General features: G+C 34.5%; 1 protein-coding gene across 1 annotated transcript; it reads right to left on the bottom strand.

Moving 5' to 3' along the window:
* Positions 1-6,081: 6,081 nt before the first annotated feature.
* On the bottom strand, positions 6,082-14,722 carry LOC128168369 (uncharacterized). The gene is made up of 5 exons (XM_052834630.1): positions 14,557-14,722; positions 14,316-14,345; positions 13,912-14,069; positions 13,491-13,662; positions 6,082-10,944 (listed from the first exon to the last, which is right to left on the bottom strand). Exons 1-5 carry the CDS (start codon positions 14,558-14,560, stop codon positions 6,848-6,850), a joined length of 4,461 nt encoding a protein of 1,486 aa, XP_052690590.1. The 5' UTR covers positions 14,561-14,722; the 3' UTR covers positions 6,082-6,847.
* Positions 14,723-21,342: the final 6,620 nt, after the last annotated feature.

Genomic DNA, 21,342 nt, shown 5'->3' with positions numbered 1-21,342 from the left:
CTGTTAATTTTGCGGTAATTAGCACGTTTTATGGAGACCGGATTAATCAGATATTTTTTTGTTTTTTGATTTTCCCTTCAAGTTACAAATGATAAATCGACGGACAGTTTGTGGTTAGGGGGGTTGAAAAGGGGGTAGGTCTTGATTAAAAATGTGTGTACCAATCTGTTTGTAATTATAGCAAAAACCAGGACCTAACAAGAAAATAAAACAAACGAATGCCTCAAAGAATCGGAAAAAACAAATGAGATTTAGAATGCAATAAGCGGTATCAAATTCATAAAAACTATATCTTTGCAGTCCATTCCTGGTATCTACTGTTTATCGCCCATTTCTCTGTCAGGGTTTCTACAATCGTCAATTGTCTCTATATATCTCATTACTTCGTCCATATTATAGCAACATTCATTCTCTACAATGGCCATTTAGGGGGATTTTATTTTCCCGGTTTTATGCTGTTCGGTATCAAAGCTAAGTGTATCAATTTCTCCACACGACTTCATTTGTTACTTAGTAATAGAAAGAGAAGCCTCCAATTAAGTAAATCATCAGCAGAAACGGGGATTCTTGACATCTTGTTCAGCAGAATATTTTCATTTCTTGATTAATATGACAAAAATACAACGGGTTATTCTATGTCCTCATTAGCTACAGAAGATGACACCGGACAGAAAACACGGATAATTAGGTCAACAGACAAGTTGGCTGATGTTGTTTTGTCAAATGTCAGCACGAGAGCTGCATGTACACGATGTTGTTTGTCAACAGAGAAAACGTCACATCTCTTTTACACGTGCTGCTAATGAGTTGTCGTGTAACTAGTAGCATGCGCGTGTCCTGTTAGTATTCTATAGTAGTACGTGTACATACAGCAGTCAGTCCTCAATCATTGTGTCTCATGACGAGTACTTTCTATGTACTAATTGATTTGATGAACTGTAATTAATTTCACCCATTCATTACACGAAAAAAGGCTGCTTTGAATTGTATTTCTTCAAGTATCAAGAAAAATTCAAGACTCAAGGTTTAGGTACCCATTGCCACTCTTTGTTAAAATTAAAATGATAATGTACTGGGCAAAAGTTTTGACAGCCCACGATTGTAAACTCACTAATGTAATCTATTGTTATTTTTATAGATGTTACAAAAATGGATCTTTTATACATCCATGGATAAAATGTGTTCATGATATACTCAACTCGTGCGGGTTGTCTTATATATGGGAAAATCAAACAATGTGTAGTTATAACTGGCTTAAGTCAACAGTTAAAGAAATATTACAAAATCAATTTATACAAGATTGGAGAAGTATAGTAGACAACTCACCAAAATGTATTAATTATAGATTAATTTTTAAAACAAATCCCAACTTAGAAAAGTACTTGTTGATTTACCTACAGATCTACGGATCACGTTTACAAAATTACGAACATGTAATCATCGATTCCCCATTGAAACAGGTAGATGGCATAATATTGAAAAAGAATTAAGAAAATGTACAATGTGTGACTCTAATAGCATTGGGGATGAATTCCATTATATTTTAGAATGTACACATTTTGTAAACGCGATAGAAAAATGGTTTTGTCCAAGAGATATTATGAAAACCCAAATATTAAAAAAATTCAACGAGCTCATGAATACTTTTAATGTAGAAAAACTAAAAAAAAACTTGTCAATATTTATTAAGAAAATCTTCAAAGTCTGTTCTTCCAGAAACCAACTTTAACGACCCATTGTATTGTTAACTTAACCCTTTTTCATCATTATTACTCCTACTGTACATGTGATCCTTGACTGTGTTTGTGTACATTTGTATATACTGATTTTGAACCTCAAATACCAGTGAAGTGGTCTTGAGTGAATAAAGAATTGAAGTTGTTGAAATTATATTTCATTAATTAACTTTATATTACTTTTAATTGTGCATAATCTGCATGTATATTTGATTTGTACAATTTTCAATGACGATTTTGTAATTGTTACATTTATTTACAATTTGAGGAAAAGAACTCGTTGTTCGAACATGTTTCTAATCCTTTTGTATAAGATGTATATAATAAAATATGTTCATGTGATCAATTCAAGAAAAATGGATTATTCATGTCAAAGAACCATTTTTAAGTTACAACGATTTATGAATTATTCAGCTTTTCAAGATACCATTATTTTCATAATTACAAAAATCACAGGCTCTTTTATGTCGTTGTAAACTGTTCCAATAACAAACCTCTGTTGGGAGACGCTTGTTCTGAATTTCACAAATATATTTCAAATTTTTGCTATGTAATATATTTCAATATTATTCAACTACAGTCTTTGTTTTTGATCATGGACTACCAGTACATAATATCAATGGATTGGTGGTCTCGTTTTTTGTTTTTGTTTATTTTTTTATACCTATTATGAAGATGCGTATAAAAAATTCTACATAAATTGTTAACATTTCAGTGTATCAACCCCCCACCCAATAAAAGAAATCATACCATTCTTGTAAACAAAGTTTCTTCACACACCATGGAATTTGAAGAATCAAATTCGAGGTTTAAGACATATTTCAACTAAATAAACTGTAAACATTCAAATACATCAATTATTTTCTTAAACCTCGTCCTTCCTAACCATATAACAAAACACGAGTAACTTTCTTGTAATCACTTTGTCAAATAAATCAATTTGAAAGTCCAAAGGTAAATTATGCAATCGAATTTTTTTTCTAATAATACCGAACAGTATATTTTTTGGCGCTTGATCACATATATATTTCTTGGCCTTTCAAAAGACCCCAATATTGAAAATAAGACACCAAGCGAGTTTATTTTTTGGACAATTTCGTTAACTTTACCATCAAATTTTAAATGTATGCGTTGGTCCTTTCGAGAAAAAAAAGAGTTGAATCCGTCAAAACAAAATACATGTAGATTTTTTTTAAAAAATTGAAACATTAATGTAATAATTTTCTAACCATTTGATTCAGGAGGCTGGTGGCCAACGGATTACTCAACAGATGCACTTTAAAATCTTAGAGATGAGCTTTCAAGCCATAGACCATTATTTAGCAAGAAACATTTAATTTCCTTGTGTTTCTATATTTACAGCAAAATGACCAAGATCATCAGCAACTTTATTACATTTGTTCTAAACATGACCAAAAAATAATTTTGTATAACGATTTATAGAATTCGTTCGCAGGTACTGGGCCTCACCGTGATGTATAAACTCTCCAGCCTGAGATAAGATTTTCACACCTGTGTTTCACAAGGTTAATCCAAGGGGGTGTTTTGTCATAATGATAGCTCGCCGTAAGAAGGCAACAAACTATAATGTCTATGATTACCCTGCAACTGTCTTAGCCAAAGAAAATGTTCAAATATTTGTCTAATTAAAGACAAAAAACCACACAGTGCCGGATCGAGGCGTAGATCTGAATTTTACACTCACCACGGAAGGAGGGGGTAAACATAGATCCCCATCCGCGCGAGAAGTACCTTGTTTAGGGGGAATAATCTTTTGATGTGATGAGAGAATTTAATACCAATAAAATGGAATGTTCCCTTAATCTTTTGTATTGTTTTCACGGCGGATAAACAAATGTTCAAACAAGGCATAATGGTGTATACACGAATCGAGAAATCTCACGTCTGCTAATTTGAGTGGTCATTTATTTTCCCAGTTTGCACTTTGGGTGTTCGGGGGTTACATATGTCACACAAACACGTTCTAAATGAGAAACTCGCAGGTGCGAATTCGCTATTGTTTTCAGATAATGGTGCATGTTTGGATGAAAAAGCGGTGCTTCACAGAAATTTGGCAAACTTCGGTTCCTCAAATCAAACAGAGTCCTCTTACATTTTCTGTTTATGGAGATAAAGCAGTCGATATATAGCGATTAAGTGGGGGTATTCAACGTAATGTACATGTATATGCATTCCAATTGTTCATTGCATTCAAAACCATGACAGCAAGTTTGGATGATATTGATGCTTGACATACATTATGCAAACTGACATTTTTATTTTATGTCCAAAAACAGGATTGTTTCCAAAAAAAAATTAGCGATCAGCGTTTTTCTGTTAACATGGCATAATTACTGATCTGAAGACAGCGAGAACACACACCGAGAAGACAATCATGAAAATGTACCACCTATCTTTGCTTTAAGAACCACACAACTACAATATGCAAACATATTCAATGATGCGTAAAAAAAAATACCCTCCCCCCAAAAAAATAAATTAAAAAAAATTAATAAAATAAAAATCCTTCGGGTCAGCTATTTTTTCGTCAGTGTAATAAAACAGTCGATAACTTGCACCATTCAATAAACTTGTAAAATGTAAATTTTTATTATGAATAGAACAGAACATAGTTAAATTATTTCCAAACACGGACCCATTTGGGACATAAAAGGAAACAAATATAATTTTTAGACATTATGATATTTAAAATGATTAAAGTTTTAAAATTAGGAATAGTATAGTTCGTTTTTTATACATCAAGTTTAAATAAAAGAAACATCCAAAAAGTGTCATCTTCCAAATCTTTTTCACGTTTGATTAAATCATTCCAGTAACACTCATTATTTTTAGCGATATACATGCACATCAGGTACTAAATAAGGTTTGTCAAAGCTCTGTTGCTTTTTAGAGGATATAAATAATATACATATATTGTATACCGTGATATATTGACGGATAAAAACACCAAATTACATACCTTTAACTTGAAGAGTGTGCGTCTGTCATTCATTTTTGAAACATATTGTACGAGCGATAACTCTAGTTCCCTCTTTGAAGTTTCTGGGATGACAGCAGAGTTATATTTCTTACTTCCTACCGATTAAGAAAGATAACTCTTGGAGCTATAACACATCTTAGATATAGATTTAAACTCAAATAAAGCAAAAAACAAAAACAAAAAAAAAAAAATTGAAAAAATAAGAAGAAAAGAAAAGATGATAAAAAAAAAGCCAATGAACTCGTTGTTTCACGAAGGCGTCGCGAGCGAGACATTTTTTGCAAATAGAACAGAGGTTTACAAAAATATACTTGTACATTTAAGAGGGCTCGATGGTCGTGACCATTTTTAGAATTTATTGATCTCCTTTAGAAGGAGAGCTCTATATTCAAATGTAGGAAATTACTTAAATTCAAAAGGTGAAATATATGGATTGTTTCTTTACTAAATAATAGTGCATAGATAAACATATCATGTCTTAAAATTTTAGGCAAATATGATGGTTAATTTTTTGACCAGCTAGCCTCCTTCAGGGACCTGACACATACATGTAGGATCGGTTAAAACTTTGGGGAGGGGGGGGGGGTATAATCTCGAATCCAATTATTTTGCCAAATAATTGACATTTTCATATATATTTTTACCACTTCCTTAAAGTGTAGGGCGGGGGTGGACAATTCGTTCAAAATCCTTTTTTTTTTATATGTTTAATAGAATGCTTCCATTTGGTAAACTATGCGGGACATGTAGGTAGCGACATTGCAGAAAAAAATACATAACCTGTTAAAAAATGGAATAAAGAGGGTGCATATAGTATAGTATACCCATAACTTCAAGTTAACTGTTCATATATATCCTTATTTTTACTTCAATTTTTTACATGGTCCCAAAAAAATGGGGGGATGGGGGTAACTCCATGATAATTCACTTTTTCATATTTTAATTTAAGAAAAAATGTCTGCTGCGACAAAAAGTGGAGGAAGGTGTCTACCAAGTCTGACTTTGATAATTTGAGTCTGACATCGTGCCGTCCGTGATTTTTCGTGAGTTGGATCGTGTATAGATATCAGCCATGCAAATGTCTTATAATACAGTATTAACATCGAGTCAATTGATTTTTTTTTTTTTTTTGCAAACATGGATAAATGGCGTTTTATAAATATAGCAGTAAGTCAATATAAATTAAGTGAAATGGGTATCCGCTACCATTCCTATTATTGTCAATTTTGAAACCCCATAAGAAAGATATGTTCGCATATACAATGTATCAACTAAATCCAAAAGTAAAATTAGCATTTGTAATATTGTCTATACTAAAATAGCGTAAAATCATTATCATTTAATATTTCGTTTGATATTGGCGCTTCTGATTGGTCGAAAAAAAAATTTTGTTTTAAAGACTGTACAAGACAAATAGATAACTTAAAACCTGTTGCTATGGTATGAATGGTACAAAAAATAAGGGAAAATTTAAAAAAATCGATGTTATTTTGAAAGATTATTCATTCTTGTTTTAACACAATTCAGTAACATTTTTATTTGCCATCTCTGAAAAAAATGCTGCAGGCTAAGCATTTAAATTCAACAAATAGAAGCATTTATTGGCAACAACACGAAAGTGTTATATAAAAAATTTGTGTCATAGAAAATCACCACACATTCTTTTAAATACCTTTTGAAGGGCATGTTTGTTCTCCCTCTTAAAAAAATATTCGAAGTATCTTTTCCCAGTTTTCTATCTCGTTTCCAAATTAATGGTTTTCAGTTGTTCTAATTTTTTTTAGTGCACAACCAGTACATGAAAATCATGATTATTATTTTTGTGGTTGAATATTAAGAAACCAAATTTTCAAATATTTTTAAAAGTAATACACACATACAACTTCCTGCTATAAATAGGCAGCAGAAAATTTGGCTTCAGATACTGATGTATTAATTTCAATTCAAACACATACAGTTTAATTGTTTCTGTTGTTTATTTCTCATATGACCCCTGTGTATCAGCACGATTATTCAAACACTATTTCTCAAATTAAAGACGTTAATTACTAGTATATGTATTGTGCATTTTTTGAACACGAAGAAAAGGTTGGGGTTCAGCAGTGATGTCTTAAACATTTGGGGGAGGAGGTGGCGTCCTTGGAATAGATTCATTTGAGTCAAATGTTGTGTCCATGTTGTCATGGTATCTATGTCCATTACGAGCTCTCTCATTGGACTTATGGTAACCAATGAACGAAGCCTTCCGTGTTTGACGCCGATCTCCCAGCAAGCTCTGGGGTCCCAGGAAAGCCTCCGATACCCGGCTGTGGAGTCGTTCCGAGGACATCCCTTGGAGCGAGCTAAGGGTCTGTGAGTTAGGGAGAACTCTCGCGTCGGGCCTCGATATCGCGTGATCCGCCTCGTTTTGGTAATCACGCTGTTGGTTATGGAGTATCTGCTCTCTACTCCGTCTTCTGCCAGCTCTTGAATCTATATCAGTTTTCCAAATATTAACGTTAGTGAAGTCTTCCTGTGCCATGTTTTCAGATCTGGAGAAAAACTTGTTCTGAATCGTTGGACTATTTCGCATGACTTCTAGAAGTGACCCCGAACTGTTTCGTCTTTCCCAAGTGCTTCGTTGTTCTGGGGACGGTTTGGGTGTGCTGTGTTTTGGCCCGGCTCCTCTCTCATACAGACCACTATCGCTGCCACCCATTGTAAAGGAAGAATAATCGCGCGTTTCGTTTAACGTTCGGTCTCTAGTGTCCCCTGTGCTGGTTCTCGGTCGCCTTCCACGCTGTTGTGTTCTTTCTTCGCGCATCACTCGTTCATCATTACCCCTTTTTTTGACTTGCTGTAGAAATTCATTCTCCTCAGCTTTATTTCTACCTGAAAAAGGTTTATCGTTGTACTCGATTTGCTCTCTTTGATTAATTTGCTCTGAATCATCGAGGAATTCTTCGCCTGAATTATAAATGTAAGCACTGGACTCAATATTGTTATTGTTTCCCGAATGCCTGGACTCTCTTTGATTGGCGTGTTGATCTCCGTCTTTATTCAACAATTCCTGCAAGCGGTTTCCTTTCAAAGCATCTCTAGAACGTCTTATATCTATATCTTTCACTGGCCAACGAATCATGCTTCTTCTGAGGTATTCCTGGTATGGCGTACTCGGACCTTCATCTTGAGCCTCGCGCCTCTGTTGTGGACTTCCTCTGTTCGATGGCGGGGGAGAAAATACATTTCTAGACGTGATGGGTACTTTGATATCCTTCCTTTCTCCAATCTTTGCCGCCGCTGGTGGATACTGAGTCGTGTTCTTTGCGAACATTTTTGTATACTTCAGTTCCTGATTAATGTCTGCCATCGTCTCTAGAGATCGAGGACCCACATATTCAAAGTCTTCTCTGACGTTTTGCATTACTCTTTCTCGTGCTCCCTCGTTTTCGTCCGACCTGCCCCCACTGATACTTCTCCGGTGTCTGAGATAATACAGGACTTCTTCATCATTTTCTCTATCGCGCTCACTGACCGGAACGTTGGGTTGACGGCGCTCTTCAAAGTCACGTACAAACTTAATGGGCATCGTCTGACGGCTATCGTCTATGAGCGCGCTCACCGTTTTCTTCTGACGGAGGTACTCCAGAACACGGTCATCGTTCTGTGGATCATCTATGTACTGCTCCTCGTTGTCAGAAGGCACCACCGAACTTGATGGGGCCGAGCGGCGCTCCTGTACGCATCGATTAAACCGAGATCGCCGTGCCTCCTGTGGACTCTCCCGTTTAGCCTCCATAAAACCGCTAACGCTTCTCCGCTCCTTTAGAAATTTTAGAACCTCCTGGTCGTTTTCCAGATTTGGTTCGTTGGAAGTGGACGGCCCTCGGCTGTGTCTTCCATTACGACTCGAAGACCGGGACTCGAAATCGAATTCTCTTTCCTTTCGTCTACCGGAACCGTAAGTAGACGCTCTGTGGTTGGCTAAAGCTTGCTGATATTGAGAATGTGGAGACCTGCTTGGTACGTTATGATTTCTCTCACCAGAGTCTCTACTTCCATTCACTTCTATTCCGGAATCAACCAGCTGACGATTGGGTCTTACGCGGGTTCTGTTGTTTACCATCCCAAAGTGTTCTCGGTACGTGGTTTGATATGGATTCGGTAAAGGTGGGGTGTTTGGGACCTTGTAAATAGGCATCACAATGTGCTCTCTGTTATCTTGATGCTCGAAGTATTTGTCGGGATAATTGTTGTTGTAATAGGTTTCACCGGGGTCTAAAATGACCTCTGATTTACGAAACACTGCTGGTTGTGAATAACTGCGTCGTGCATCAATCCGAGAACCGATGGAAGGGAAATTTTCAACGGGCCATTCATTGTCATTCATTTCTGATATACGCTTTGTTGGAACATATTCTTCATAATATGAAAATTCCTGTTTTGGCTGTGAATTTTCCCTGTCTGGTCTAATGTTTATTTCGGAATGAAAAGAGGGCTTGTATTGGTTTTCTAGCAACCGGTCTTGCAGATAATGAGAGGATTTCTCTGGTCGAATAATATAGCTCTCTTTCAGTTGTTCGTCTCTGTCTGAATAGCTTCTTAGATCACGCTGGCGGAGAGCTGTGGTTGAAGGCTTAGAGGCTGCACGAGATTGGCGGGTACCGCTTCTTTGCTGCGAGAGAGTTACTCCACTCCTAGCTATATTGTGACTTGAAGTGTGAGAATTATTATCCTGCATCTCCCTCAGACCATCCATTGCATAGTCATCAAAAGTAAATATTTTGGCTTTGTAATCTGTACTTCTGGACGGATGTACACCGTACACAGGGCTGATGTCAGAGGCCAAGGATGGAAAGTTCTGAGCATTTTTAACTCTTACAAAGTCGGACTGTGAAGGTGGGCCAGTGTTGGAAGCAAAGGACGGCAAGTTCTGAGCTTTCTCAACTCTAACAAATTCGGACTGTGTAGGTGGACCAGTGTTGGAAGCAAAGGACGGAAAATTCTGAGCTTTCTCAACTCTAACAAATTCGGACTGTGAAGGTGGGCCAGTGTTGGAAGCAAAGGACCGAAAGTTCTGAGCTTTCTCAACTCTAACAAATTCGGACTGTGAAGGTGGGCCAGTGTTGGAAGCAAAGGACGGAAAGTTCTGAGCTTTCTTAACTCTAACAAACTCGGACTGTGAAGGTGGGCCAGTGTTGGAAGCAAAGGACGGAAAGTTCTGAGCTTTGTCAACTCTAACAAACTCGGACTGTGGAGGCACGCCAGTGTTGGAAGCAAAGGACGGAACGTTCTGAGCCTTATCGACTCGGATCAGTCTGGATTGTGAAGTTGGCGGTTCCTGTGGTAATGGCGGTTGCCCAGGAGACGGTATCTGCTCAATGTGCGATAGAAATGTCGGGGTGGTCTGCGTTTCAGCAGAAATCTTTCTACTTTTTGAAATGATTGAATGGTAGCTTCTTCTCCGAGAGGTAGGTATCGGTGTACTGTATCCATATATGGGCTCGCAAACACTACGATGATCTGACTCGTTCCTGGTAGCCATTTGCGGAACACGTTGCAAAGGTGTTTCCAATCGCAATTCACTGCCATTTTGTTGTTCAGAGCCGTGTCTACTTTGTCTTTCAACTTCATGTCGAGATAACGATGTTAATGTTTGCCTTGATGGACTGGGATGTTGGAATTCTCTATAATCCGACCGCTGTTGTGAGCTCACAGATTGAAGAGATCTTTGTTTCTGTGTTACAGGTCCATTACGTACACTTCCGTCAGTAAAACTGATGCGACTAGAAGCGGATGGGTGCAATTGCTGCTGGGCTTTAAAGCCTTCGGAACTTGGTCTTTTGTTTTTCGATTCTGATGCTATGATTTTGCCACAACTGCATTTCACGTGATTATTAGACTGCCTAATGGCCTCTTTTAACAACGGTAGGGACCTTAAAGAATCCTTCGGCGACTCTGCTTGGTCACCATCTAATTTTGTCTTGTCAGCAAATGTCTCGTTTTCTTCCACGTTGATGACATATGAATCGTCTTTTTTTCCTCCATTCGTAGACGGTTTAAAATCAAGCTGTGATCTTTGTTGCATCGAAATTCTCTGTTCCGATGGTCGTCTGCTGCGACTGGGCCTCAGTGAGTGTTTACTTCTCTTCCCATCAGACACGAGCTTGGAGGCATTCTTTGACATGGTCATGGAGAGACTTTTTGCCAGTTTCAATTCAGACACCACTGAAAGGAGAAATTTTTATAAAATTGCAAATTTTACATATTAACCCTATCATCTTGAACTCAAAGGGGAAAAGAAGGAATCTGGAATAGCAAAGATATTGAGATAGCGAGGTTTGCTTCTGGTTTACAGTTTCCTAAGTAGCACTGTTTACACTGGCTTACATATATGTTTGCAATGCTTCTAATCGGGCTTTGTTTACATTAATTAGCTAACATATACACTTCTTATACCGATTTTATCTTTTAATATAAATTTATATATTAAATTGTTTAAGTCCAAAAGACGTGCAGATTTGTTTCACTAAATTCCATTATTGCTATTTCATTAAATGGTTATCATAAATTTATTATAATGAAAAAAGGCGCAATTTTTCATTCAGAAGATACATGAACTAACTTTTTTGCCTATGATTACAATCCGTTTATCTTAAGTAACATGAATTAAGGGCAGTTAGGGTAGTTTGCGGTTTTTGCATCTTCGCTAACCAAGGGTTTCTCGAAGCGTAGTGTATCGGAAACCCTTGGTTAGCGAAGATGCGGTTTTTGCTGCCAGTCAAATAAACTACCCTCTAAATAGTGCCAGTAAAATCCACTGGTTTCCAAGGTTTATTTCTGAAATATTTTTTTTAGATTCATCTGGTTATGATATTACAGTGCATCGTGTCTCAAAGGCATCAATATCGACGCAAGTGACACCATCGCAATGTCACACAGTATAAAGCACTCCACATACTTTCATCAGTGAAATTGTTTTCGAACATTGCTAATAAATTTTAAACGAATCGGACTAATTACATTTTACTCGACACACTATTTCGAATAATTTCATTAAAAAAAATCAATTTAGCTATTTATTTATTTTTATTTTTTTTTTTACACATATTCAATTCAATTCAATTTAAATATGGTTTATTTACTTCACCATGTTGGCATACAGTCAAAATGAAATCAAAAGACAGACAAAAGAATATAATAACATAAGGCTGTAGCCATTTTTACACATATTTAGGTAAAGTAACATTCCTGGTTTATATCTATTTTCAAAATCTAGTTTACATTTGCGTAAATTAAGATACACTACTAAACACACTGGTTTTATCTACATAAATCAAAACTTTTAACACTGTTTATATATATCAACACTTCGTATTAAGTTTTTATTAACCTTACAATAATCTTAATTTACCTATAAACCTAAAATATATACTGACACTGGTCCTCGCGTATACTATCCAAAGTAACACTTCTTTACTTATACTTTTAAATGATCACATCAAGAAGTCACACTTCTTACATTAGTACAAGTTTACTGATACATAAGTGAAATAACATCTACCTTAATTTACACTTCTTCCACTGTTCTACATTCACCTGAAGTTTAAGATCAAGTAAAAGAAAGGAACCTAAAGATTGATTAAATTTAAAGGAACTTAGACACGATTTGACTTAAAATTTTCAAATTTTATTTTTCCATTTTCAATGTTTATAATGATAAATATAGAAGTTTATAATGCTATGTCAAAATTTTAAAGTCAAATATCAAGTTACATAAGCAAGATACAGAGTTCATAATTCTTTGTTTTGTTAACAAAGCTCAAATATTGTCATTTTTACATATGTGTAACTTTTGTATTGGTGTAAGTTTTATTTAAATGTTGATAATAGTATTTATGAAGATATTGAATTAGTTAAATTGTCGTTTAATACATGTCATTTTGAAATGGCAATTCTCTACATTACATTTTTTGTAAACAACTACACATGTACATAAGACTCGAGCTTTGTTTACATTATAATCAATTCTTACCTCTGTATCTCGATTGTAACTTGATTTTAACATTCATTATTTTGGTCAATCATTTAAAATGCACCAGTAAACCATTTTATACATAAAAAAATGAAAATAAAATTTTTGATCTTAAATCGTGTCCAAGTCCCTTTCAGATATAAATTATTCTCTAAAGATTTGTTAAGATATAAATTATTCTGTAATGATTTGCTAAGATATAAATTATTCTCTAATGGTTTGCTTGATGACCATATCTTTTTTTATTTCAAAAGGTAGATTTTTTTTGTAAGGTTGATTTTTTATGCAAACAGAATGAAAAATTGTGCTTTTAACTACATATATGATATCATATTCCATGAAATATGAAGAAAATCTGTAGCAAAATTAAATCATAAAGGTTTTCCCACTCGTATCTGAAGATTGAAATAAATCAAGATTGCCTAAGTCTCTCTATTAAAAAACGACCAGTATTTGATATAGTTTTGACCTCTTCTAAACTTGAAAGAAATATCAAATAGAATATTTTGGTAAGTATCCCAATTATTTTTCACATGACTTCAAATGAAATGTTGAATAAAAATTTTCCTTTTCTACATAATGCCCAGAATAGAGTCATAAAGTACAGGTAAGCAATACATAAAATCAATTAGGACAATAAAATGGATCTAGATCTAGCACCAAAGACATGTGCTCTGAAATCAATTACTACATCTTGATCTTAAATAACAGTGAAAAAAGATGAAGTAATAAGACTTACACTGGTCGACGTCGATTTCATTGCGCTCTTTCTTTATGTTGTCTTTGATAATGCCCAGGCAGCACAGGGTCTCAAAGAAGACACTGTTGCTGAGTTCACAACATCCTGGGGGCAGGGATTTTGGCAGGTTGTCCTTTGTCTGTAGTCGCTTCAGGTAATCTGCATCCTCCTTCTTCCTGTTCATCAAGTAATGATAATGTTGGTTTTTTTTTTTTAAAACTTAATTAATCAAGAAAACATTTGACAGATTCCTACATCACATGAACATCTTTAAAATAAACAATATCTTAGCATTATATTTTAGAATAATATTTATGCATTGAAAAACAAGGAAATTGTCTTACATTTTTGAATTCATCTGGAACTATATATTTAGATGTCAATGGCAAAAAGAAAGATAGAGAGAAAAAAGAGCATGTACTTGCTTTCTACTCAGCACTCTGCAGCAATGGATGATGATGATCAGAACGATTCCAAGTACGGTAGCACCAAACACAACCAGCATCCGGCTTGCCGATGGACCATCGACTAGCTTGATGACATCATCAAACGCCAAATGTGTCTTTTTTGGAATGATGTCTTAAAATGAAAATACTTATCATTATAATGCAATATGGTAAATAATCAATTGAATTTTCCCATCATTTAACCTCTGAGCAAATTAGATTTTTAGAGACATCTCATTTAGCAAAAGACAATGCTTTAATACCATAAGAAGTTGCAGAATGGTATATTCTGGTAACAAAGGTTTGACTTTACCAAAAACAACCAGAATTTCATATTATGTACATGTAGGTACATTCAAGGTATTAACAATCAATCTACCTCCACCCTCCGGTTTAATACCATCTGATTCTGAAAAAAGAAATTAAAAATTTAATAATTTTGTGATCCTGAGTTTTGAATGCATGATTGCATGCATTTCAGTACATATGTACTAGTATTTTAAATCTTTTTGAAATGTATTACAGTGGAAATGATGTCAGACAAAAATTAAAGTACCGGTATAAAGAGAATTTGAACATGTTTTTTTTTTTATTTGTTGAAGTAAAAATGGAAGTTTTACTCATTTCACAGATGTTTCCCTTGTAGCCCACAGGACAGTGACAGATGAAGGGTGGGTGGCTCCTGGGTGTCCACTCACAGATCCCACTGTGGAGGCAGGGCCGCTGTCCACAGGGGTCAGTATAATCTGCAGAAAATGGTGGACACAAGTTTGAATAGACTTCTGTATACAGGGTAAATTTTCCCCCATGTTATTTTCACCATTCTACACTAAGAAACGGGTTTGCCCCGTCTTGAATTCGCCAACACAGAGTTGTGTTAAAAGCTAGATTATTTAAAGCATTGGAATTCGCCTAGTTTTAAATTCGCCCTCTAGGGGCGAACTTAAACAGGGGCAAAAGTTCCCTGGTATACAATATTTACATTGTATATCCCCCTCCCCCGATTATTTTTAAGTTGAAGATTTTTTTATTTGTACACATAAATTTTATAACAAAAGGGTTGAGGACAAGTTTTACCCCCCAAAATAGTATTAAATTATTAATAACAAAAAATCAAAGGAATAAATTCCATAGAAAATGGCATATAATATTAGTAATATAAATAATTGATAGTAATGACACAATATAATGATTTACATATGTTCACCAAGCAATACTTACCAAGTTTATCTGTCAAAGAAAAAAATTCAAGCAATGTTATATAATAGATTAATAAATATATTTTTAAACTTTATATGTACACGTAATTCAATCTATTAGCCAGTGCACAACATTTATTTCAAATATGTAGCCTATCAAACCCTCATTCATAATTTTTTATGATGCACATCTCTCTCTTTCTCTCTCTCTGCTTACCATTTACAGGTAGAATTGGTTTTCTGTTGTCCGTTGTAGAACGTTTACCAATATTTTCATGATCCGCCACTGTAATACAATAAAAAATAATAAAATACAAAATGAGTTATCTCGCTTTCTTCATGTTTAACCTTGATCCAAGATAACGTAACTGTCGTTGTTTCGTTTACTGCAGACTCTGACTATATAGACAATACAGTTATCCGTCTCTAGCTCTTACATTATGAATTCTTTACATATTCTGCTCACCTTTTCCCCCACAACATCGATTTGTGAATTCTTTTCCTCTTTCTCCATATCCTGGAAATTCAATATTACTGGAAGAGCTCAGTACAGACAAGTTACTTAAATTAACTATTAAAATTACTACTAAAACTTTCAAATTCATATTGATCTGTTTAATCGAGTGTTAACGTCATCGGTTTTTGTTTTAAACGTCATCATTTTTTGTTTCGTGTCTAGCAAATTTCAGACAACTCTTCACCTTATCTTTTCACCAATTTATTGCAATTTCTGGCAAGATACGTGCACCAAGATGATGATATCTACTGAAAAACAAACGAATTAACAAGATTTGGGAACAAGTGTGGTATAGAGCTAATGGGCCATTTAGGTTTTTTGTTGGATATTGGGGGCCGAAATTGCAATGTGGCGATTTGACCACTTAAGACAATCGTCATTTGCCGAAAAGTTAGCCCCTACCCCCCCCCCCCCCCCCAACAACACAAACACACCCAAATTGTTGCTATTTGTCAGGAATAGTGGAATTGAAAGTTTAAAAGTTTAGAGGCATAGGTATGCGCGTCCGGCGGACCCCCCCCCCCTTCCATTTATGTTTATTTTTTAAAAATCGATCAATGTATACCCGGCAAAATGCAAAACTAGGCCGCCGACTCCTCCCCCTGGCAAACAAAATTATCTGTCGGTCTATATACATTTCTACAGATTAGCGCATGCATACATTGTATATTGTGCATGTATGGCTTTGAATTCATCCATAGCCTTGAGGATGGATTCTAAATGATTGCATGTCAACTGTGCTTCTCTACTATTTACGGTCCAATCTATAGATTATGATCTTAACTTGTACGAAAAATGAAATGTTATTGAAACTTTTGTACATCTCCTTATACTTTTTCAAAGTGCAGACAATAAGTCCAGCTAGGTGGTTTGTGTACTGTGATATTTATACATAATGATGCATGAAAAAAAGAGCTATATGACTACTCGAAACGTCAACAAGTTTGTGTTGGAATATTTCCCGATGTAGCGGAACATTAATTTGTAGCTACATCACCTTTGTAATCAAGAATCAGTTTTACTTCTCTCTCTCTCTCTCTCTCTCTCTCTCTCTCTCTCTCTCTCTCTCTCTCTCTCTCTCTCTCTCATTATATAAGTATGAAATAAGTTTGATTTATAATATATACCTTTGTCATTTTCTTGTGCGAATTCTTGTTTAATTCAATTGCGATATCTTATTTTTTTCTGTTTTCTTTATTTCCTGTTTTCTCTCTTTTTTCTCTATCTCCCATACAAATAATGAATTCATAATTAAAATTTAAAATAAATAACTGCTAAAACGAGAAGTTTGAAATAGGCTATAACAGTTTGGCCGACATATGCTTTACGCTGAGAGAGCGTCAAGGGGTAAAGATATCCTGTTTATTCATCATATCGTTTTTTAAATTCATATACATGTATATCGTTTTTTAAAATAAGAACATTTCACTAACTACAATAGATATAAAGTTCTCTTGATAACATTTGTCTCTTTTTAACGGCATTTAAAAGAAAGACTAAACATTTTTTTTTAGCGAAACCCCAAATGAGCCCCTTGTTTTCGTAGCCCCCTATTTATTATGTACTGGCAGCGTAAACAAAGTTTGTATTATTTCTACACTGGGCACCCATTGATAGCGAGTCGGCAAACACAATCTCTAACACTATTACACCAGTGGCATTGCATACATGTCATAATACTTCAACTGTTCAATACGATTATTATACATAGATATATAGAGACCTGTTCATCAGAGCTGTTGCACAGACTATCTGTTATGTGCAATTTCACGTGTCATTTTTAACATAATTTGTGTAAATTATAACAGAAATGCAATTCGTGCAGTGGGCTTATTTGTCGAGTTTGCTGGGAGAGAGAAAAACATCCTCATAATTATCATAACTAGCTCTTGACAGGAACGTTTTCTTCCGAGCCAAGGGGGCTGAGGATTGAGTTGGATGAACGTTATAAACATGTCGTAGTGGTGTGGCAAGACGATTCAACCCTCCCACATGCATACACATGTATAGTACATGGAGCAAGGGGCTCACGAGTGTACAGGATTTTATGGACAGCTATAGCGTATATTACATGTATACTATACTTAACTTAAATTGAAGTTGTATATATATTATGTCTGTGATATATACATACAGGTAATTACATGGATGTTTTGATATATAAAAGACTCAAAATAACAAAAAGCCATATGAGCTGTTGATTATTTTCACGACGAGTGTCATGGTAAATTGTGTGTTTAGAATACATCGTGCATTGTTAACTGGTATAAATATATACTTTTAGAACTGATAATTGAATAAGCTACCTTCATTGTAAAATTTATTACTCCATGGAAAGCTACAGTCATGTACGGAAAGGTAGGCGTACGTACGTACAGCATATCTATATTATAATATCAATTAATGAATCAAAATAGTTAAACAAATTCGATTGGCGCAATCTGTACGTATGCCCACACCACATAACGATCTGTTACCTTGCATGCAGAATTAAGCTATATATAGTGTTTCCATGTCTCCAGCTCAGTATTTTTTTTCTCTGTAATGTCGACATCCGTGTATTTGTAAATGCGTGCATCTTACATTACCGCTGCAATATGCAAAATACTATTTTCCAACTGGTTTTATATTATATAGAATGATTTCATTATTTTGCAATTGATCGATGATCTACCTATGAGAGATATGGAAACTTTTAAAACCGATCAAACTATAGTTACGTACGATATTTAAAACGGAATTGGACTGACAGCATAAAATCCCAAATCCTATATTTTATGTGTATATACATGTATATACATGATGTATATCTATGTCATTATAAGTGATTTGTTTTTATTAACTTACAGATATAAGTGAGTTCCATGACTTTCTAGCTGCACCTCCATTTGTTTTATTTATTATCATAAAACTTCGATCTTTGCAGTGTATATTATATTTTGCTGATGTTTTGGTATACACCATGTAAAAGAAAAGCTGTGGACGTTGATCAAATTGATTTCCACATGTGCCAATTACATAGTAGATGTGATCAAGTATCTTGCGTACGACTGCATTGCCTTACGCCGGTCCTCTCTCTCATCGATCTCCAACCCAACCTCTCAACTCTAACAAAATCTATTTTTAGAATCAAACATGTGAAAAGTAGGTCAGAGCAACGAATCGCCCGACACCAGCTTGTTTACTGTCCTAATCCGGCGTATTCTGACGCAAAATACCATGTGATTAAAACACCTAGGCCGAAATATACACAAGTTTACCTTTATAAAAGCCTAGAGTCGTCACGCTCAAGTGATATTCTTTTTTATAATGAGCATTCATCGATATATATGCTTATGCATCCAACCGTCCGTCCTATATATTGGGTAATATACATGTACATATTTTGAACTATTATGAGAGAGAGAGAGAGAGAGATGGCGGTCCATGCGCGGATCTAAAAAGGGATCCCCCCCCCAAAAAAAAAATTCCAATTTTGTAATTTTTAACGTTTTACGAGTTAATTTACGAGAAAAAAGTTATCCAAGATTTTTATTATGACACATATGTAATCACATTAATTGCAAACCAAACTTCATGTACCCATGCATGTGCTTAATTTGTATTTTTTGGCTTTTGTTTTCACTCAATTATTCATCATCGCAAGCCAAGTGTTTACGTATACAATCCACTCTGTTCCTCTACAACAAGGGTTGTAGAATAGCACAGTGGATCGGTTCAGTTCAGTTCAGTTTATTTTTCACTCAACACCATATAATGGTACAAGAGGTACATAAGAAGACCAAACATACATGTATTTACATATATATATTGAAAACCCTTGGCTAGCGGAGATGTGAATTCATATGCTTTATTAAAATTATAAAAGATTAGTAAAACCGCTCCACTACGTTAATACACTTGTACATTTATATACATATATCAATATAATACGGTTACCACATTAAATAATGAATAAAATATTTGTTAATCAAACCACAATATTATATGTATGTGGCATTATTATAATCATTTTTATGTATGTGACGCATAAATTAAATTCTTCCAACGGTATTGTTTACGTTGTTTTATTTTTGTTTTGATTTAAAGGGGGCAGCACTTTTAAAATTTAATATTCTATGTGTACATTTAAAAGAAATGTCTGTTGCGAGAAAAAGTACCCCCCCCCCCTCCTCCGATGTTACGTGCCTGATTCATGCACTGGGGGTTGGAGGTCTTTGAATATTTTCTTTTCTTTTCCCGAGGGAGTGAAGAGGAAATGGGTGGTCAGAAGCCTATTTCGGTAACTTTTATATAAATAAATTGAATTATTTAAAAATTTTACCCCCCCCCCCCGGCCACCATTATCCCCTCTAGATTCGTGCATGACTTAAACTTTTATTACAAAAATTCTTATATTGAAAAGAAATGATACTGCTCATGCAGTTATTAACATTAAATAAAAGCAAAAATATAGTGACCCGAGCAGAGAAAATTGCATTATATTTTTAATGTATTATATTATCTTGTGGGTTGGAGTTATTATTTTTTTTTTGGGGGGGGGGGGGTGTTGTTGCATTTTTTTCACCTCAGATATTGTTTATTCATGTTAGAAAATTTCAATAGACATGCATACGCATACTTATATATATATATATATATATATATATATATATATATATATATATATATATATATATATATATATATATATATATATATATATATATATATATATATATATATATATATATATATATATATATTTATTCTTTAATGAATGCAGCAAACGTTATAGTAGAAATCACATTACTTTTAGCACGGGCTCATGAAAAGGTGGATCTCAAATACAGTAGATTGTCAAATAAACGCATATACATGATTTGGTTATTGCTTAGCTTTCGAGCGTTCAAAGACTAGGGTTTCTTAGTACACCAATTTTTATAAGTCACTTTACGAACCAATTTAAAACTGCGTCTGTTTAATATACTCAATCATGATTTTTGTGCAAAATTGCAACTTTAGTAAAAAGAAACCGTTCACTACCAAGTATTTACGTGTATTTTGATGTCAATGCCACCATGATCACTAAATCAAGTTATAAATATAATGTCAGTTATTTATGATACTGCATAAAAGATTTCGAAAAAAAAATTCTAGGCAAAATTAAGCTTCCGCTATATGTATAAAGATTTTGCAAAATGACAACTTAATCAATTAATTAAGAATATTTATCTATAAAACAATATTTTATTTTGCATCAAAATAAATACATTCGAACAAGGTTAACAAATTACAGGATTCACAATTTAAAAATAAATATTTTCAAATTCTAAATATCAAACTTTACCAACATAAAAATAAGAAATAACTTATTGTCCGTTTGCAAGCTGCTATTAAAAAATACATTCAACACTCTTGCGTGATAGAAATATTAGAGTGACGACCCTTTCAATATTACTACGCAGTAAAGAGGGGACTATTTTCGTTCGATGATAAACACTAAATCGTTAGAGAACATTTTGTTTTATGATGTTACTTTACTGTTCTCTGTTGTGTATACTGAAAGAATATATGTAATAAACATAACACAGGTTGTTTTGATTGACGATTTACTTCAGGTCTCAAGCAATTCCTTGAAATATTTGACATTCGTCCTATATTGTGATGCGTAGGTATACAGTCCAGTTCTACTATATAACATCAAGTTT

The sequence above is a fragment of the Crassostrea angulata genome, chromosome 1 (assembly GCF_025612915.1).
Source record: "Crassostrea angulata isolate pt1a10 chromosome 1, ASM2561291v2, whole genome shotgun sequence".
NCBI lineage: Eukaryota > Metazoa > Mollusca > Bivalvia > Ostreida > Ostreidae > Magallana > Magallana angulata.
The sequence above is the reverse complement of the archived record's forward strand: the minus strand, read 5'-3'. Positions and strand labels throughout refer to the sequence as shown.

What these genes read in the sequence shown, in the direction of transcription:
- LOC128168369 (XM_052834630.1), bottom strand. An exon ending in GAGTGCTGAGTAGAAAGCAA is followed by an intron (nt 13,663 to 13,911) that starts GTACATGCTCTT and finishes ATGAACAGGAAG; the next exon opens with AAGGAGGATGCAGATTACCT. An exon ending in TGAAATCGACGTCGACCAGT is followed by an intron (nt 10,945 to 13,490) that starts GTAAGTCTTATT and finishes TTCTCCTTTCAG; the next exon opens with TGGTGTCTGAATTGAAACTG.